This window comes from Rhinolophus hipposideros (genome assembly GCF_964194185.1).
Source record: "Rhinolophus hipposideros genome assembly, chromosome: 2".
Taxonomy (NCBI): Eukaryota; Metazoa; Chordata; class Mammalia; order Chiroptera; family Rhinolophidae; genus Rhinolophus; species Rhinolophus hipposideros.
In genome coordinates this window covers 53,210,159-53,231,583 of record NC_138048.1, presented here as the reverse complement: position 1 = coordinate 53,231,583, position 21,425 = coordinate 53,210,159, and the positions used below count along the sequence as shown (strand labels likewise).

The window sequence follows — 21,425 nt, the reverse complement described above, 5'->3', positions numbered from 1 at the left end:
CAATTAATTATGCTTGTATTGCGTTGATTATAACAGGATTCCAATCAGGAGCCAACCTTCCAAGATCTGTCAAAAAAACTGTGCTGGCAAAGCTGAGGAGGCATGGTGGCCTTGTTGGTCTGACTGGGTTTCCTGTCGAATGTTACTTTGTTGTTCACCACGGAGTTGTAAGGTCAAGGCCACTGGCTCCTGAGTCGGCGATCTCAAAAGTAAATGAGGTTTTGTTGGGCTTTTGCCCATTGTGATCAACTAGGTTATTTTTTCCTTGCAATAAAAAAGACACTTATTGCTACAGAAACACTTTAATTATTGAAATGATTGCAGGAAAAATACCTTTGTTATTGTGAGTCTAAAATTTCTAGCATTTGATCCACTTTTTTTTCCCATTGAAATAATTGTTTTTCTTTTTAATATGGTGTTTGAAACACATGGTTTTTTAGGAGTTGAATTAATGAAATAAAGCATAACAGGCTCTCTCTCTTTTTATATACACATATACACGTATGTGTGTATATGTGTATATATGCATATAATTTTAAGAAGAAAATTAGGAGCATATTGTACATACAATCTTATATTTTGCATGCTTAATAGCACATTGTAAACATTTCCCAAAGCATTAAATATTCTTCAAAAATATGATTTTTAATACCTAAAACATGCCATCATATGGATATAACATACATTATTGATCTACTTCCCTGTCCAACATTTTAAATTGTTCCCATTTCTTCCTATTATAAAAAAAATCCTGTGACAAACAATAACTCTCTGTGCACATCTCTCATTATTTTCTTACAATAAATTTAGAACCTTAATTACCTTCCTAAGGTTTTCATGAGTATTATTGATAGTGTATATAAATCCCCCAATACAATGCCTAGCACACAGCAGGCATTTGATAGTTGGTAGCTACCACGTTTCCCCCAAAATAAGACCTAGCCAGACAATCAGCTCTAATGCATCTTTTGGAGCAAAAATTAGAAAGAAAATTAGCAAGAAAAATATTTTACTTATAGTAAAATAAGACCAGGTCTTACATAGTATAAGACCGGGTCTTATATTAATTTTTGCTCCAAAAGACGCATTAGAGCTCATTGTCTGGCTAGGTTTTATTTTCGGGGAAACACGGTATAAGTAGGAAATCAAGTACCTAAGAGAACAGACCGATTCTGTCGGAGTGGAGAGTTAGGAGAGAAATGTGTTCCACTTCATCAAGGATGATGTCACTGAATAGTTTGGGGTAAAGAGAATGAAAAATGGGGTTGTTTTTGCTTTCAGGGGCAGAAGGGCCTGCCAATACCTAGAATGAAATGATTCTCTATTTGAACCCTATACAACACGACTACCCTCCGCGTAGTCGGCTCTCCCTTGTGCTTGGAGACCCACTGTGAACTCACTTAGCTTAGTCATGTGGAGAGGGAGACTTTGAATGACATTGATGACACTCTTGATTCAGGACCTTCATGCAGTGGAAAACTGTGATTAGAGAACAAACAACATAAATCACTGTGTTCTCAAAGATTATTTATTAGCTATTCTCACTCATGGCAAAAAGAAATAAAAAAGTAAATAAAATTGAAATAACATAAGTTGAAAATCCAACAACATTTCTCCCCCAAAGAGTTCAGCTGGACTCTACAAACTGGCCCCGCTAGGAGCTTGCTGTTCGCAGCTTACTTACAGGGAAGCTCATTAGACGAAGACATTAAGAAACATCCTAATTTCTCCTAAGGTCCAGGGTCTGATATGATGCAATGAGAAAGTCAGGAGGGTGCGTTTTTTTAAACAAAGACTAGAATGCTTATAAGTCTAAGAGCGACAGCCCGTCTGAGCCACACGGTTACACCAGAGCAGGCGGGGCTCCCCTTGGAATGGGCATTCCCAGCCTAGACAATTCCATCGCAGGTCCTTGGGGATGGCCGACCTCTGCTCTTTGATGGAGGATTTGATTTCCCGGAAGTCTGGTCACCTGGAGCTGGCTCGGATGAATCAGCGATAATGAGGTGCTGTGGCGCAGCTGGGAGGTACGAGCTGTGCAGGCTACAGCCATGAGACCGGCTTTCTGACGTGGGCCACTGCTGCTGCTGGAGGCCCTGCCCAGAGAGGAAGCCATCTTTACAGCTGTGGCGGGCAACGTGAGCCCGTCGTCTCCTGGGACGCCCATGTGGAAGGTCGGCATTCGTGTGGATCCTCACACTCTGGGCTGGCTGTTAAACCCCGGCTCACTGGGTCAGAGCTCACGGGAACCGCAGCCATACTGTTGGTTCTTTCTCACAAAACAGAAGCCTATCAATTTAAAATCAATTTATGTTTGGTCCAAGACAGCCTGGCTCTGAAAAGGATTTCCATTCTGTGGGGACCGAAGGCAAAGGACACTGTTTCCTTTTTTTCTTTCTCTCCAAACACCTGTTTGCTAGCCCAGCAGATGATGTCTGAGCGTTTGTCCTTACGATGCCTGTCCCCCGGGAGGGAAAAGGCCCCCAAGCACCAGAATGTGCAGGCCGCTCCTTGTCCCTGGGTGGCCTCAGGACAGTGACCCACAGGGTGGGAGAGCTACGGCACCTGATCACAAAGGACGTCCCTGCAGTGTCTCTCAAGGGCGTCAGACACCCCCCGGGGGCCTGGTCCCAGCGGCATCCCTTTCCTTCCTCCAGATCCAGAGGCCCGAGGACATGGCAGGTGAGAATGGACCTAGTCTTCTGGGATGGGGGTATTGCAGTTTCCGTGGTAGATCCTGACATGGCCCTCGCACCGGAAATAGGCCTCGAAGACGTCACTATAGCCGTGATCCCTCCACCAGGTGCAAAGCTGCCGGTTCCAGGTACAGTCCAGCACGTGGAAGAGCTCGGGGTGCTCCATGCCAATCATGGTGAAGAAGTCCTGGTCCCCGAGGTGGCCTCGGAAGTGGTACTTGTCGGCCAGCTGCTGCACCTGTGCCGGCTCCAGCAGGTGGCTGTAGAGAGGGGACTGGCGCATGGCCTCCAGGTTCAGCAGCATCACCCCACTGTTGAAGCCAGGGAGTCCCTCGGGGGGAGGGCCCCCAACCCGGGTCTTGGGGTTCTCCTGGCGGAACTGCCAGAATGTGTGCCTGAGAAGGGGAAAGAGAGCAGACTTAGCCTCCCTGGTAAAACAGTTTGCCACCATTATTTCCCGGGGTCTTCACAGCCATCCTGGAGGGAGATACCATCTCTCCCCGTTTTATAGCTATGAAAGCCCACACATTCTGAGGTTCAGAATCTGCATTATCACCAACAAGTGGCAGAGCTGGGACTTGGACCCAGGTCTCCTGAAGTCACCCTCGTGTTCCTCCCACCGTCCTATGCTACCACAAAGTGACATCGTCCTCGTCCCCGCCACCACTGCTCTAAGTCGGCTTGTTTACTGTTCACCACGCCTGCAGGACGGGTGCTCTGGGAGACGACAGTCACTTCACAGCTGAGGAAACTGATGCACAGAGCTTTGGTAACTTGCCCAAATTCACACAACTAGGGGCCTCTGGCTCCAGAGTCCACTTGTTAAGATAGCAACAATCCAGGTGGAACTTTCTACCCCCCACCCCCTTATCTTGAACAGGAGAGGAGAGAGAGAAGGGAGGGGAAGCAATTGTGATTGGCGATCTGATAAAGACGTAGGAAGCTACACATAGCCTGAAACAAACATCATTTTCTGTTTTAGAGCAAGCCTCGTTCATTAAGATCCCAAGCCTAGCATTTCTGAAACACTGACCAGGGGCTAGAGGCTTGAAACAACTCAGGGCTTATATTCACGGGTTAGGTGAAAATCAGCTGTGGAATAGCCAGGTAGAATGATGGCTACTTTAGAGGGACTGTCACCTCCATTTCAAATTCTCTCTAGGCAGATTTAGAAATCCAGTCTAGATTCACAGTTCACAGGATGGCAGAGCCAGCCAAGGGGACACTTCGAGGTCCTCTATCCAAATGCTTCCATTGGAAAAGGGAAGAAGACTCAGAAACATCCCTGGGGTGACTTGGTTAGAGCACTGGCCGTTCTGTTCTCCAACCGCTCTAGTATCAAGTTCCTGTGGATACTGCAAGGATGGGGGCAGCGGGAGGGGGCAGAGAGTGGGTTCCATATCCCCAAAGGTGCAGTCACAGCACAGGAGTGTGTGACTTGGAGGAAAGAGGAAGGACGGAGGGCCTTCCGTCATGGGGAAAGGGCAAAAGTGAGACAGTTCCACATTAGACTGTCTCACCTATCTTTACCAGCGCCACCCCTTCCCTAGAGTTTAGGGTGGAGAATACATCATGGCAAAACCAGCTCTGCTCCCAGCCAGGAAATGCCACCCCTCTGGCCTCTCACAGTGACAGTTCACCCGACCAATCACAGAATTGGGTCTGTGTGGTGAAGTGTGTAGCCCAGCAGAAGGAAAACCAGAGACCTGGCCCAGGGTGGGCCACAGTGGACCATTTTCTAGTTCTAACACATTTCTCCGAGTCTGCGAATGGAGAGACCTTCCTTGAGGTCTCACGTATCACAAAGGGCGCCTGGAGTTTGATCCTGGCACGGGGAAAAGCATTCCCTTTGGACATTCTTACACGTGGAACACACAGGTTCATTGTTTGCATTTTGCCATAACTGAACTATGAGTGGAACAGAGCTCTGGCGCCTGCTTGGTGATAACGACCTTGGCACAAATAAGTTTCTCAAGCAAACTGAGATGCTGGAATCTTTCTAACTGCAAAAGACTGTAGTGATGGGATCGCAGATGGATTGCAATGCAGTTTGCCAACTGTTTGTTCATCTTACCATATTTCTTCCAAATGGTTAACGTCAGTTCCAGGTTGCAAACCTGCTAAAATTCTACCACACAGACCTGGGCCACCAAGCATGGTAGAGGAGGGACCCTCTAGTTAGGGGAGGGTGCTGGATTCATGCCTCAGGGGTGAGAACAGAAGCATTCACCAGGAGGAGAGACCGGGGACAAAAGAGCAACGGAGAGGCAGAGCGGTGCAGGCGGAGGTCTTGGTCGCCTCCTAAGCCATCGAGCCACCCATGTGTACCAGGTTTCTTCTCCTTCCTTCCCAGAGGACTAGGCGGTTGTGAAGCCAGCCTCTCCCGGGTCTGTGAGGTCTCCCAGGACCACCAGCGCCTGCCTCTGCTTTGTAGGCACCTCACACGTGCCGGACAGCAGGGCCTCAGGAACGATGGGCTGAATGACCAAGGACAGTGAAAGGTCCGTGTGGCTCAGGCCTCACAGACTTCTATGTCATCTGCAATCGGGGCAGGAAAGCGTCAGAACACAAAGTGGCAACTGCAGAGAGAAAACCTGCTGCTTCACTGAGCATGCAATCCACTACTGCTCAATCTACTTGGGGTAGGAGAGGAGCAGGGAACCACGAGAGACTGCTCAGATGTTTTAAAGCAGTTCAGAAGGGTTTCTACTCTTGAGAAAGCTAGAGAGCAGAGAGGCCACGGCACCCTTACCAAGCTCAGCAGGGAAGCTCCCCCAAATCTTCCTTGCCTACGCAAGAGTGACCTGACATTGAACTTAAAGGGGACCACAGGTACAGAAAGAAGGACAGAAAATCCTTCCTGGCGGAGACCGTAACCCAGGTGCCCCTTTGGGAACATAATGTCTGGCACCACTGCTTAGTCAGGACGAAGGGGCATTTTATAACAAATAGGCAGAAAGAACCAGGTCTGGGACACCAGCACATTGTGATTTATAAGGAGAAGCAACGGAGAGACAGGAAATTATAAATGTAAGCTGCTCAGGGTGTCTGCTGAAGCAGAAACACAGCCTGAAAATAAAGCAATGATTCTCTAAGTACAAGCTTATTTTGAGGGTGCCCTTGTTCAAAGCATTCCTACTACCCCAAAATGAACCCAGAAAATAACTTAGAGCAATGGAGGGTTTCTCTGGCCCCCATGTCCGCTGGTTCTCGTACAGGAATTCCACCAGCCTGAGGGAGAGACGATGCTATGGAACATGGAAGGGATTAGGGCTCACATAAGGGGCCCTGATCCCATGCGACACGGACTGACGAGGTGGCGCCACGAATGTCCCTCCCGCTGCAGCACAAGGAGCAAAGCCCTCTGACTTTCTCTATCTCCACCCCTTCTCCCGGCAGCACGCAGACATCATTGCCTGCATTTTAACAGGGAGGGAACAGAGGCCCTCAGTTTCTCAGGGGTGAGGCATCGACTCGAATCCAGGCCTTCTGATCTCGAGGTCTCTTTCATCTTGGCCTCAGATTCCACGGGCTAATGTTCCAAGGTGCAATACTTAGATTTCAGTCTTTTTTCTGAATTTGGCTGGCACACCCCAAGGCCAGGGCACTGGGGAGCAGGCCATCAGATGATGACACTGCTGCAGGCGCTTCACTAATTCAGGGGTCAGACTCAAGAGCCACTCTGAGGCAGGCCAGAGAGGGCCCCAACCCCCAACCATCGCCTTCCTCACGGGGGCTGGGGCTGACCACACACACACACACACACACAACACACACGGTGCCAAAAATATCTATATACATTTTAAGAAAGGAAAAAACTTATTAACATTGTAATACTCAATATATTCCGATAACAAAAGATGAATACAAGTCACATCTGACTTCTGCAATGACAAGAGGTGCTCAAAGTGGTTACCATCACCGCCCAGACACTTCTGATTACAGTGAAGTACTGCTTGAGCATACTAGATAACATCCCTTAAAATGTGAATACATTTTTTGGGGCACCCCCAATACATATATATATTCCCTCCCTCCACCCCCCACAAGATACTGCTAGTGTCCCATGCTGAGGCTGCAGGAAACCTCTGTCTGAATATAGATCTGGTTCTGAGCCCTGGAGTTCCAGAAATTTCTCTGATTAACCTCCCATGCCCACAAGCCCATGTTGCCCTAATTGTCTAGACTTGGGCCTGTGTAGGGGCTTGCTCTGTCCTCCACTGTCACCTGGAGACCCACACTAGAGGGGATAAGGTTTCTCTTCCTTTAGAAATAACTTCCAACTGCAAACCAAGCCCCAGGCAGACGGTCCACTGTAAACACTGAGTCTGTCCAGAAGTCAGTGAGGCTTATCGGGAAAATACAAATTAAGACCCTTCAAGCACATTTTTCTAGTTATGAGTGGTGAATTTTCTAAATGTTTTATATCAAGTATATGCTCATAAATAATCATAAAAGACTATTAAAAACTAGCAAACTAGTTTTCATGAAGAAAAGCCATCTTTAGGGAAAGGGGTGTGTGAAATAATTTTGAAACGTAGTCATTTCCTCCTTCAGGTCTTTCCCTGATGGTCACTGCCAAGGTCACTCCAACAAGTCCCCCCACTAAAGACCCTGGCCAGAGAATCTGTAACTCGTGTTCTCCAGAAAAGAATACACAGTGCCATGAAGAATCCCTTTCTCCTGCTCCCACCACCCCAAATCAGAGGCCCTTTTGCCTCTCTGTCTCTTCATGATTTTTTTCTCCTGTGTTGGCCTTTCTCAGCTCCTAAGGCTCAGGGTTTTCCATTTTCACTTCCAAGAGGAAAGAAACAAGGATGGGAGTACACACGGAGCCTTGAGCAACTGCACAAGGTTCCCCAGGAAGGTTCCAGAAGCCTGTGCTGACTCAGGCTGAGTTCAACAAGCTGTAAGCTCTCAGGCAAAGAAGGCTCCGTTTGAGGTCTGAGATTCACAAAGACAACATAACATGCAGCACATCTCCTTGCCGTGGCTCACCCCTGGAACGTTCATCAGAGGTGAGTGCAAAGTTCCTAATGAGCAAGCAAGGCTGGGCCTCCTCCTGGAGGAAGCACGCCCTGTGGATGCTGTCTAATCAGCGAAGGCCGGAATCCGGAAACTATTTCCCTTATACCCATGCTTTGCGTCCCAGGCCCAATTAGCTCTTGTTTGACTTGGAAGGGACCCTGTTTTCCAGGCCTCCGAGAGGAAAGGCCAGGAGAGAAGAGCGATGCTGGGCAGCAGCCCAGCGTTCCATCCACCCCAGGTCCTGTGAGGTGACCTGGGGACAGTTCTGGATGATGTGGGGCTGATTTCAGAGCAATGACACTGCGTCACCATCCTGCCTGGAGCTGAGGCTGAAGTTCTGTGAGATGGATGTTGACTCTTCAGTTCTTTGGGGAATCACTGTCCTGTGGTATCACACTGGAGAGGGCATGGACTGCCTGGAATTGTGGGGCCACCACAAAGCTTTCAAATGTGCCCAGAGTCACAACTGATCCTTATTAGGATCTCTTGCTTGCAAGGCCTGAAGCAAAGAAGCAGACTTAGGTCTCCAGCTCTGCTGGACAGAGAGGGTAAGAAATGTTCCCAAAGTCACACAGGCTATTGAGTGGCAGGATCGAGAGAAGCCCCTCATAGACTCATAACCTACCAGAGTCTGAAGACACTTAGAGATTCCTAGTTCATGTTCCCATTTTACAGATAAGGAAGCTGAGGCTCAGAAAACACCCTGCCCACAGTCACACCTCAGAAAGGTCAACCCCACAACCCTAGGCCAATCGTTTGTGCTTTCCCACAAATGCCTCTGCTCAGAGAAGGCAACTATTCCCTCCCACTCCCGAAACAGGCCCTGTGGCAAGGTGCGCAGTGCCACTCAGACAATGCCAGCCTTTCAGGAGGCACAGAGTGTGTGCTTTCTGACCTGGCAGGGACTACCTCCTCCAAGCTCAACGCACCTGCTGCTGGAAGGGGAGCTGGGCATGCAAATGACCAATGGGCCTTGCTTGGGGCAACAGGAGTTAAATAAAGCAGGTGGAAGGCGTGTGCTGGCCCTTGTTTGCAAGACCTCATAAGAAACATTTGTTTGCTTTCAAACACCAGCCCTGTTTGCAAGCCAACAACTGTGTATCCAAACCACAGTCTGCCCAGAACTGAGAAAAGAGGGCAAATGAGGGTTTGAGGCAGGGCCCTCTGCTTCGCAGCCTGAGAGGACCCTGGGCAGAGCTGGGAGGCAGTCCTTGGTGCTAGAATCGGGTTGCCTGGCAGGAGAGGACCTCTGGGGTATTGAAATCCAACAAAGACCCTGTGGGGGAGGCACACTGCAGGGTTTCCCCGAGGCCCTCCCCCTCCTTCCAGAAGGAACCAGCATCAGGGCCTCCTGCCCGCCCCTCCTTCCCCTCCTGGCCCAGCCTCACTGGAGCCTCTCCCTGCACCACAGACTGTGGATTACTCCTGCTCTGTAAAATCCTGGCATCTCTGCACTGCCTGCCCCAGTCTGAGAGTACAGGGGTTCATGGAAGTGAGATGACCCAAGGAAAGTCTGCGGAACAGGGGCAGGGAGAAAGCATGTATTCATTTTCTGAGGCTATATTCCCAAAGTCTATGTTTTTTTTTCTAACTATGCCATATTAGAGCCTCCGGCTGGGGGCGGGAGGTCACCACAGGGCCCTCCGGCTGGGGGCGGGAGGTCACCACAGGGCGCTGGGGAAGCTATTACACAAGCCAAGCTTTCTAGAGAGCTGCCTGTTACGACCCGTACAGTGGGCCCTTCCTTTTTGCCTCCAAGACCACTGAGCTCTCCATATTGGTTTCCTAGGTCTGCCATAAGAAAGGACCACAAATTGGGCGACTTCAACAACGTGCATTGATTCTCTCACAGCTCTGGAGGCTGGAAGTTTGAGTTCAAGGCGTTGCAGAGGGGGTCCCTTCCCAGGGCTCTGAGGGAGACATGGGTTCCGTGCCTCTCCCCAGCTTCTGGTGGTTTGCTGGCAACCTTTGGCATTCCCGGCAGAAGCATCACCCCCATATCTGCCTTCGTCTTCATGTGGCATTCTCCTTGTGTGCACGTCTGTGTTCCAATCTCCCCCTTTTATAAAGACACCGTCACATATTGGATTGGGGCCCACCCAGCTCCGGTACGACCTCGTCTTAACTAATGACACCTGCCGTGACCCTATTTCCAAAGGCCCCATTCTGAGGCCCGGGGGGGTTAGGATTTCAACATGTGAATGTGGGGTGGGGGAGACCCAATTCAGCCCACAACACTCTCCCACAGTGAAGATGGAGGAAAACAGCACAGCTCATCTTCACCTGTGTTCTCGCTGTGCAGACTCAGAGAACACCTGTGGGGTCCAGAACTGCCTCTGACCAATCCCCTGACCCCCGCTGCCCACAGTGGGCTGACACAGACAGCCATGATGGGTGGGTGGTGGTAGCTGGACACAGTGGCTGCGGAGAAAAGCAGAGAGATTCAGAAATGCAGGGACGGGGGCGTGCTGGCCAGCAGTGATGCCCAAAGTCCCCACTGCTATGTCTCCTAGTTCTTAGTGAGACATGCAGGAGCGCACACTAGTTGAGAGAAGAAATTACTCAGTGGTCAGGCAAATATTTAACAGAGCACCTACAGCCCCCAACTGAGATGGAGGCAAGTAGAACACCCGTTCTCTCAAAAAACTGGTGGTCTACAAGCAGATAAGACCCCAACGTGAATCCATCAATAGTGGCAGCCATGAGATAAAAGGGTGTCTGCATTTGGAACCCACAGGCCTGGGCAAAGAACCAGCTGTGTGAGCCACTGCCTCTCAGGGCCTTGGCTTGCTCCTCGATAACATGGGGACGGGGAGGAGAAACTCCGTAGGGCTGCCATGGGCCTCTAAGGAGCAAATGCACGCAGACACCCTGCCCAGTGCCATGCCCACGAGGCGTGGCCCTGTCACTGTGGGTGCGCCGCCTCAGAAAGGCCAATTCCCCTCCCTGCCCGGGCTCTGCTCAGGGTGTGGTGGTACCTCAGAGACCAGCCCTCGACCAACCAGCCAGCTGTGTGGAGGTTTCTGTTTCGACATGGCTTCCTGCTTCAGGGAGCCTTGAACAATAAAGCTGACCCACACTGTCTGTCTCCTTCACAAGGCTCCACCAGCTATGACCACCTCTGTGGGACTCTGTAAATCCTATTTCATGGAAGGTTGAACAGCCCTGTCAGTACGGCTTCTGACCTGCCACAGGATGGTCTGAACAATTCTGAAGGCTGGGGGCTCTTTTCTGCAGAGCCCTCTGGAAGGGCTTTGTCAGCCCGCGGCCACCCATGACGTAGCACACCCAGGACACGGAGCCCTCAGGAGGGGGTGTGGGGCCTTTTCTTCTCCTCCTGTACCCAGGGAGCGGGTGTGTCACCTCGCCTGCTGTTGCCCAAGCCCAGCCGGCCTGAACATCTTGACTACACGGGCTTCCTCCCACACCTGCCACCCCAGAGCTGTAAACACAGGTGAGAGAGGCTGGGGGAGTCACTGTCACTCAATCCCATAGCCAGCTTTGGAGCGTGGATATGCCTGAACTGGGCTAGGCCCTGGAGGGGCTTATGGGGAGGGAGTGGGGGAGGAACAAGGGACAGAGATGATGGAGGAAGAAGCATTAGAGGGCACGATCAGACAGGTGCAGCTTGGAGGGGCTTCAAGCCTGGGTTACTACTAGAGATAGCGGAGCCGCTAACAGCCATAGCAAGGCTGGCAGGAGGAAAAGGAGAATGACCCGTTAGTCTTGAACAGGTGCCAGTGAGAAGAATAGCGACCTGGAAAGGCCCAGCAGGTGGCGGGATGTAGGCCACAAACATAGAGTGCAAAGCAGGTCTGACAGAATTCTGGAGAGTTCCAACAGTTATGGGATGGAAGAGAAGCCAGGAAAGACGTAGGACCGTGGAGCAGCCCAGCCACCTGTCCCCACACTGACGTCCTGAGCGACCAGTACCGCCTCAGGCAGTGGGTGCTGTCTGCAGTGGGAACCCCTAGGAGCCACACGGACCTCCAGCTGGACCTGCAGGCCGACAGCACCCACCCTAACGCCTGGGCCCTAGCCCTGTGACCCAGGCACCCAACTTTCCTCCCTACCCTCTCCCCATGGATTCCAGTGGGTCTCCAGGCCTTCTCTCCCCAGGGGCCGCTCTCCGAACCCTCTTACTGATACCAACTGCCCCTCCATCCTCCACTTTTTATATGAACACATATCCGGATGGAATGACATCCTAGACGGTACCTCGGCCCCTCCGCTCCCCAAGTGGAGACCAATCCCACCACCACTGCCCCCCACTGCCTCTCCCCTACCCACACACACTTCCAGAAGGGCCCCTGCCATCCACTGTAGCAGCAGCATCAGGCTGGCTGCCTCCTGGCGGCTTGTTTGTCACCTCTGCCCAGTACCGATACCCTCTTCCTCTCGGCTCCATCCCTAAGGACACCTTCAGTAATTTAATGGCCATGACGATGGCCTCACCTGGGCCTCAGGGCTCTTCCAGTCCCATGTGAGCTACCCACTCAGCTCTCCCTGAGAACCCTGCCATCAGCAGGCACTGTTCCAGTGATGGGAACTGAGCTCGAGCCCATCTCACGTAATATCCTGCCCTTCCCCCTACGGACCCACTTTCGGCCCCCTGGGGGTCTCTGGGAACACCTCTCCCTAATCGAGATCATCAGTCTCTCCTGGATCCTTCTGGCTTGCCACCCAGTTTAAACTGACCCCCAACCCCCAGTACCTCACCACACAGGAAAACACACAGTGTGGAAAGCTGCAGGGGGTGAGAACTTGGAAACGCTGCAGAAGGCGACTGAGACCTTTGAGACAGTGAGTGGTAACAACTAAGAGGCCAGACACCTAGCACTGGGGAGACCACGCAGAGGAGGGAACAGGTGGGGAAGGCAGGCGACACCTCACAACCAAGAGTGGGCAGAGGGAGAGTGGAGCGAGCCTATACGCCGAGGGAAAGCACTGTGTATGCTCGAGGAGGACAGAGCGAAGAGAGGAGAAATGCAAGGTGAGCGGCAGGGTGGGAACTTTGAGGAATGAGAATCATGATAATGGCTAATATGCAGCGAGAACTTACTATGTGCCAGGCCCTCAATGTATTAACTCATTTAAGGTTTGTAACAAACAAATGAGGGAGGTACTATTACCTCCATGTTACAGATGAGGTAAGCATGGTAGGGCACAGGAGCCAGGCAGAAGAGTCTGCCAAGAAGAGGGAAATCCTGGGATACAGCTGACAGTAGAGGACGGACAGAAGCAGGTCTGAGATAGGCATATTGGAAAAGCTCATTTTTGGCATATTGGAAAAGCTCATTTTTGGTGAACTCTAAATCTCAGGAAGGTAAGAGGTGAAGTAATCCACGGAGATAGAGGGACCAGGGTGCAAAGAAGATTTCAGAAAGATAAATAATATTGCATTTGGGCAACACAGTAAGGAATCGACGAAAGATGAATGAAAGGATTTGAGGTCGTGAGTGGAGTCAGGAAACCCTGGGATTGATGACAGGAATGTGTCTTCATCGGTGTGTCTTCAGGGCCGGACATGGACGTCAGAGTCACAGTAGGCCCTCGAGAACTGTTAAGTCTCAAATGGATAAATGAATGGATGGATTAAAGAATGACTAAACAAAGGAATAAGAAATTGTCAAATGGCAAGATTTCATTTTTTCACGGCCGAGTAGTACTCCATTGTACATATGGACCTCAATTTCTTTACCCAATCGTCTATTGATGGGCTCTTCAGTTATTTCCATATGTGGCCTATTGTGAATAGTGCTGCAGTGAACATAGGGGTGCATATACCTGTTTGAATTAGTGTTTTGGATTTCTGTGGACAGATACCCAGAAGTGGAATTGCTGGGTCATTAGGTAGTTCTATTTTAAATTTTTTAAAGAACGTCTAAACCGTTTTCCATAGTGGCTATACCAATTGGAAATCCCACCAACAGTGTACATGGATGGACCTAAAGGATATTATGCTGAGTGAAATAAGTCAGACAGAGAAAGACAAGTACCATATGATTTCACTTATATGTAGAATCTAAAGAACAAAATAAACAAACAAAATAGAAACAGACTCATAGATACAGAGAACAAACTGACGATTGCCAGATGGGAAGGGGATTAGAGAGCTGGGTGTAAAAGGGGAAGGGATTAAGAAATACAAATCGGTAACTGCAAAACAGTCACAGGGATGTAAAGTACAGCACAGAGAATATAGTCAATAATTTGCAACAACCATGTATAGTGCCAGGGGGGTACCAGACTAGTCAGAGGGATCACTGAATAAATTATATACATGTCTAACCACTGCGCTATACATCAGAAACTAATATAAAATAATATTGACTATCAACTGTAACTGAAAAATATAAATAATTTTTAAAAAGATTGTCCAATCAGATGGCAGACATTTGAAAGAGGAGAATGTTGAATGAAGGTGGTGGAACAACAGTTCAGAAAGGCAGGGGGCAGTGGGCAAGAATGTGCCCTGGGGCCTGTGAGCTAGAGCCATGGGGTCTTCGCTGGAGAAAGCCAGTTCTCACGCAAGGTGAGGACAGAGAAGGCGAGGCAGAAAAGTTGGCCTCACCAGCCCAGGAATGCACATATGTGATGAGATGCCGGTGTGACAAAGGTCGGTGACGAAGGAACCCCACCGGTAACCTGACCCAGGGCTGCCCACAGCCCTCTGGACCATGCCCTTCCTAGCACTGGTCCTGGAAGACCTTTGGGCTTCCATGTCCTGGGGCTCATACATCATTGCTATGGAGCAGCTCAGATGTGGGAGCTGCCAGGACCCAATCCGGAGACCGCAGGGCTGCAGCCAGCAGGCTGGGCTGGGGAGGATGCAGTTGGCCTGGCCTGGGCAGCCAGGCCCCGGCTCAGCTCCACAATCCTGCCTGTGCTCTCCCTTGAGGCTAGAGGAGGGACTTTCACCAGGGTGAAGACAAAGCCAGAGAAAGTCACCTTCAGAATTGGCTCAGTGCCCCCAACAGCACCAAGGGACACGAGAGAGAAGTGCCCAGAACACGTGCCGGGGTGCGTTCCAGGACAGTGAGCAGCACGTAGGTGTGTGCAGTAAGAGAGATGAGGAGGGATATGTGTGGAATTTGACCTTGTGACCAGAACTAAGTTCAATCCATCAATCTAGCACCCTTCACCTTCACAGAAGGGGGTGTTCCAACTCAGGAGCCAGCCCTTGGGGAGACTACCCGGTCATGGCTGACCCAGGCACAGACAGCAACGAGTGTTTCTTCTCAAGCCCAGAGGAAAAGCGGAGCCCTTGCATTCCATCGACGCCAGCCTGACCTCTGTCTGCCCTCCTTGCGGTCCTACACACGGTGGCGTGGGTCTCAGTCAAAGGTCAAAACAGTCATCACCACCTTGACACAAACACTGAGGATCTCCTACTTGTCAGGCATAGAGCAAGGCTCCACGGGGGGACAGCAACAGGTCACACACGCCCTGCCCTTTGGGAGCCTGTCCTGGGCAGCTGTACTCAGACCTCAGGTGCAAGGGACTCAGCTGGGGTCTTGTTCAAATGCAGATTCCCATTCAGATCCCGCATTTCTGACAAGCTCCCAGGTAATGTGGATGCTGCTGGCCCAGAGAACATACACCGAAGAAAAACAAGAGTATTTTTATTATTTTTACAGAGAGACAAAACACCATGAAGAATAGCAATGCTATCCTTTTATCCTGAAAATGGCCATTAAAGGGGTAGCATACCCACTTACAAATTTTATACGAATTTTATGCTTATGATTGCTGTTCCTTCTCACTTTGTCACAGTCCTGGGAGGAGCCACTGGGGAAATGGTTCCTGAAAACAACGCGTTTCACATGCTAGGAGGGAGAGACCAGCTCTGCCACCTTCCATCCCCAGGGATTAGCAATCAGCCTGGAGTGCAGGGGGAGGCAGGGCAGGGAGGCAGGTGTATATTAGTTTTCCACTGCCTTCAGAAATATCCTGGTGCCTGAGGGGGCTAAGAATGCAGATTCTCTGGGTGGTGAACACACAGTGGGATTTATAGATGATGTACTACAGAATTGTACACCTGAAATCTATGTAATTTCACTAACAATTGTCACCCCAATAAATTTTTTAAAAATGCAGATTCTGGGGTTAGTCTGGGTTCAAATCCTGGTCCTCTGCTTACTACCCTGGAAAAGGTACTAAACCTCTCTGTGCTTCAGGCCGCCTGTAGAAACACGTTTGTGGAGAGGATTTTAAGAGATAATACAGGTAAAATGCACAGTGCAATCAGAGCCATGGACACATGTCACATTGAGTGAGAAGCTGTGTGGATTCTCTGTGGCAAACACAAGCTCCCCCAACCTTGTCTATGGCAGACAGAAGGCCCTGAAGCCAGTTCACCTGGCTCTGCACGCACCACCTGGGTGACCTTGGGCAAGTCACTTCCCCTCCCGGGACCTCAGTGCTTTCATCTGTTAAATTGATTAATCAGCCCTAGAATTCTCCTCTGTTCTGAAAGCCTATCGTTCTAAGCCTGAATGATCACCAAACTCCAATAATTAATCTCTCTGTAAATAATCACCAGTGTATGAGTACAATGTGGATTTTTCTTTTTTTTTCAATGACTTGCATTTGTTTCAAACACCCATTTCCATGTGTGAACAAAGCCCCACCACTCGTGGTGAGTCTTTCTGTGAGCCACAGTCTGTGTATGGTGACAACCTGGCAGAGTCCAGGATGGATGTGACGAGAGCTCTCCCATCCTCGGGCTCGTTCTGCCCATTCTGGCCGGGGCTGGCTCGGAGTTTAAGTTCAGGCTCCCAGGCCTGTCAGAGCCGCCCCCTTTGGCTGTGGTAATGACACAACTGTTGTGGGCACTAGGCTGGGACAGGCACCTGCAGAGCTGGGTGGGCTAGCCGCCGCCTCCCCAGGGCGCTCAGGGGCAGCCACGAGACTCACCTCCCCCTCCTGCTGCGTAGGCTTTCTAAACTGCAACCCCATGACACACTAAGACACAGAAAGACTGAAAGACCGGTGCTGACTTTTGAAGCCTCTCTGCACCCCAGGGCTGCCAGGGCCTGGGCACAGAGGCAGCTGCATTAGAGGTCGTTTATATAAACAGAACACACCTGAGCAAAGTGTCCCTGGCCTCCAGCCCACCTAGACACCTAGCGTGTCCCCAGCCTGCCCAGCAGCTGCAGAGCTTGGCAATCCACTGCTCTATCTTTGCTTTTTTTTCTTTTCTTTCTGTCTTTCTTTTTTTTTTTTAAGAAAGAAAAAGAAGAAGAAAATCTACAGTGCAAACTGTCCTCCTGACAGGCCAGCTCAGATCACAATCGCGCTGGGCTGAATCAAGGGAGCCATTACCAGGGCTTTTAATCAGAACGGTCTGCTTCAGAGAATAAGCAGCTCCTCCATGGAGGCCTGGAATCTCAGCTGCTCCCCTGTGCCTCAGTTAACTGCTGGAACTGAGGCTCCTTCCTGGGCTCTAAGCATGCCAGGGGTCTCAGCAGAGATCACAGACGTGCAGGGTAGAGTCTATCTAATTCCACCCGACGAGCACAGCAGTTAGGAGCAGGGGCTGAGGAGTAAGGCCAGGACTCCCATCTCGGGGTTGCCCCTTCTAGAGGGGGGGCCTACAGCCAGCTACTTAACTCTCTAAGTTGTGATCATCTGTAAAACTGAGAGAATGAGATCATTTTTAGGGGCTCTCATGAGGCTTAAATAAGAGACATAAATAAGGGCCAGAGGAGAACCTGGCACAATTATTAATTCAAGAAATGCTTACTAAAAACCTATGTACATACAGTTCTAGGCCCTGGGAGACAACACGACATAAGAAAGGCAACTATGATTCCTGCCCTTATGGAGCTTAGTGCTGGGAAGGGGACAGCGGATGCATACCAGTGAGCATTACTAAGAGATGGGAGGGCATAACAGCGGGGAGCTTGGAAACTCCAAAAGAGGCTCTTCACCCAGTCTTGGGGGCTTCAAAATAGGCTTCCTGGAGAAACTGGCCTCTAAGCCCAGACGTGAAGTCAGGTAGGTGAAGAGTGGAGATGGCAGTGAGAGAGCGCCCGCCTGACGAGATGAGATGGGCGGGCGGCATGCGCCAGACCAGGAAGAGTCCTGTGAGGCAGGGCGGAGGCTGGCCTTGACTCGAGTCACAAAGGGGTGAAAGCCAGGCAGCTCCTCTGTGAGGAAGGTCACTGAGGAGAGCGGATGGCTTGGAAGAAGCGGGGCTGGGAGCAGCGAGACCAGCAGGGCGGGGGCTGCTGCAGTGACCGGGAAGCCGGGACGGAGAGAAGTGGAGGATTCGGGAGATGGTCAGCAGGCACAGGACAAGACCTGAGGACTGACAGGTGGATAGAGGGGATGAAGGAGGATAGGAGCTCCATGCTGGGGTTTCTGTCTTGAGCGCTCCAGAACTGGCATAAATGGCAAGAGCTGTTTTAATCATTATCACTGACTTGTACGGTGACACCGGCCAGGTCACTTACCCATCCGGGCCTTGTTCTCCCATATGTACAACAGGGAGGCCTTCCCACCTCAGATACGCTGTGGCCCTGTGGTCCTTTCTCCGACACAGGACCAGACTGGGAAGATGGGAAAGGGGACAGCTGTGAGATGCTGGCCTGTGTGGCCCATTTACATGTTGCCTTCTTTCCAGATGACTTGGAGCAAACGTGCCTATCCTGCTTCTTTCAGACCGCCTCACCTCACCCAGGGCAGGTGCCACAGAGCTCTTCCTCTGCCTCCCTGCCACGTCACGCCGATTTCCTAGGGAGATCTTTTTCCCCTTCAAGTTGGAAGTGTACCCCTTAGTTCCTCCTGGGATCTGTGCTGCTCAATGCCACCCAGACAGTTCACCAGAATCTCTGCCATGCCTGGGGTGCTCCCTATACAGGCTGAGAAGAATCGGAACTACCTTCCCCCTCTCTCCCCACCTAGCACTCTATTCAGGTCCATGCCCGGGGCTGCCTGGAGCTGGCAGGGCATTGCAGAAGAGGAAACCCGGCCCACTGTCCACCGGCCTGTGACTTCTCCTCAGCTCTCTCTGGGGCGGATGACGAGGCCTAGGCTTCACCAGAACAGCCAACTACGATGTGAGTGAACGTGAAGAGAGGAACTTTAAAAAACCAGATCAAAGTTAGCATTAAAATTAGATGCCAGTCCCAGCCACTACCTGAGGAAAGTAATTAGAACCCTCTGAAAACAGCAGCAGTTCTGCGGGCACTACTCCTGGAGCTGTCCTTCTGGAATTCCCTGGCTGCTCAGGGGGCGGACTTTCCCCCCCAACAGTTCCTGGCCGCCCTCTCTCTCTCTTTCTCCCTGACCTGAAACATCTCCAAACTAATGAGGTGCTTATCTTCAGCCACCCGCCTGCACCCTGTGGAGGCACTCATCCCACAAATCCTGGTGCCACCAAGGGGATGGGGGTTTGAGCGGCTCTGCTCTCTGCCCCATGGAGAACCTGCAGGGTTGTCCTGCTGGGGAGGCCACAAGTTTCCAACTAGGTCTCAGCCTGAGGAAAAGCAAGAAACCTTGGATGTAGACACACCTTGGGAAGAAGGCAAAGGAGAAAAGAAACAAACAACAAACCCGCCCAGGAGAGTGGGGCCAAGCTGCACGAATACCCAGTGTCACCAGGCTTTGCTTAAACCCACCGCCACACCCCTAGGCCGGCCAGCGTCCTCTCCGCTCCCCTCTCCTATGGGGCCTCCACCTCCTCAGTCACCTGGCCCCTTGCCCCAGAGCAACAGACAACTGCCCACATGCACACAGGCCCAGCGAGGCCTCCTTGCGGCCTGTGCTATCCAGACACAAATGCGCAGGGCTGTTGGCACAGGACGTGACTGCTGACTCATCCCCACACCTTGTTCAGAGCCAGGCTCCCTGTGGGATCTTGGGAAACTTTTACCACTCTAAGCCCTTCAAGCTTCACACTGGTCCTCCTCCTTGGAAGGGCATCCCAGGCGCAGAGGTCTCACTGAGCAAGCTCCGAGCGGACCGCCTTCCAGGCAGCTCTGTCTCTGGCTGTGTGGGGACTGTGCAAAGTGTCTCCATGACGTCTGCTCTTCCACACGGGCAGGAACCCTGAGACTGCATCATCAGGAGCCCCTCTCTGCACAGAATGGGGAGGTATTTGCCGATGCCATTCTGATTAGCAAGGCCCGCTTCTCCTCCATGACACGCCGGTGTGGCTCAGCTCGATTCCACCTCCAGCAGGCTTCCCTCAGCTGACCCAGCTCTTCCTCTACGTCCCCTCGCAGGCTCCTCTCACACAGCAGCTGTGCCTGAATGGCACTGCTTCTCAAACTTGATTGTGTGCACAAAATTTGTATCTGCCTATCGGGCTAACATGCAGGCTTGGCTTCGGCAGGTGGGAGGGGCAGGATTCTGCATTTCTGACAAGTGCTCAGGTGACGTGGTGCTGTGGTCCACAGGCCACACTCCGGGCACCGGGAAGGTAGAGGAAGAGCCAGGACTATGAGTCAGTCAAACTGTGCCCCGGAGCCAGCTCCACCAGAACCAACCATCACACTCCAAAAGACTGCTGTGAGGATCACAGGAGGCAACGAGGTACCAGCGGGCCCCGAAGCAGCAGGCGCTCGCAGACGCAACGTCTCTTCCTTTTGCTTCAGTTGTCTCCCTGCAATAGCAGGGAATGTGATACCTCAGAAGAGTGGTTTTGCCAGAGAATTCAATGAAATGACACAAGAACACTGCGGTGCAAAATAGGTGATGGATGATGAGAGTCCTCCTTCTTTCTTTCTGCTTACTCCTGGGACCAGCACTTAACCTGCGCCCCATGGGATCGGGGGCTGGGGTGGCAGGAGAGGACCCGAACGCCTGTCGCGTAGACAAAGGGTCTCCATTTAGTTCTTGTGCATGTGGTGCTGGGGGAAGGGGTTGTTCAGGGCACACTGACGGGCCATTCCTCAAGGGACTTTGTAACTTGGGGGCTTGCGCCTGAGCAATGACACCTGCTAACTTTGTCCTGGTAGAAGAGCCAGGACAAAGCGAGGGCCCTCAGGTAGCAGCCAGCCTGGAGAGCCCTGGGTAAGGCTCCAAGCTCTGCCGCCTCCTGACCTGCTGACTGAGTGGCCTTCACTGGAGGGGGTTGTGTGTTCTTGCTTGGTGAGTCTGATTCTCACTGCAGGTCAGCAGCTCGACAGAAGAAAGCTAGGTGCTTTTCAAGGCTGCATTAACCAGTCTGTCTAGAAAAGGACCACTTATCCAAACCCCTCCTTCCCTGTCCCTTTTCCTGGCCTATAGGTACTCAAGCAGTTTCAGCAAGGGTCTTGCTTGTTTCCAGAGAGAAAGGCTAGGGGCTCAGGGAACCCAGCTCAATGCATGATATATAGCAGTGTTGCTTCTAGAGTCTGAAGCAAAAGCCAGAGGAGAAATTAGACTGATGGCCAATCTATCATCAGCAAGCATTTACTGACAGCCAGTCTGCACTCTAGCTTTCCCCGCCCCTCACACACATACAAAACAAACCCCTTTGATTCACATCAGAATGTTATCCTGTTTCAACACATTTATAGGGGGAACCTGCTGAACCTGGGACCACCTAGGGGAGACTGGGGGAGCACTCTGGATGGTCCCAGCCCATGTCCAGTGTGGAGGGACACGTGTGACCTGAGAAGGAGCACTGTAAGTGATGGTGGTGCAGACATGGAGCTCAGAGAAACAAGGTGATCCCCAGAAACCACGCTCTGTTCCCAAGTGCATCCC

At 51.3% G+C, this 21,425-nt stretch overlaps 1 protein-coding gene across 1 annotated transcript in view; it reads right to left on the bottom strand.

Annotated features, from left to right (window-relative positions):
• Positions 1-1,512: 1,512 nt before the first annotated feature.
• Positions 1,513-21,425, bottom strand: part of XXYLT1 (xyloside xylosyltransferase 1) — a 166,256-nt gene continuing 146,343 nt past the window's right edge. Inside the window, exon 4 of the mRNA XM_081066414.1 lies at positions 1,513-3,091. Within this exon, the coding sequence (XP_080922540.1) occupies positions 2,695-3,091 (397 nt within the window). The 3' untranslated portion in view covers positions 1,513-2,694. The remainder of the gene's footprint in view (positions 3,092-21,425) is intronic.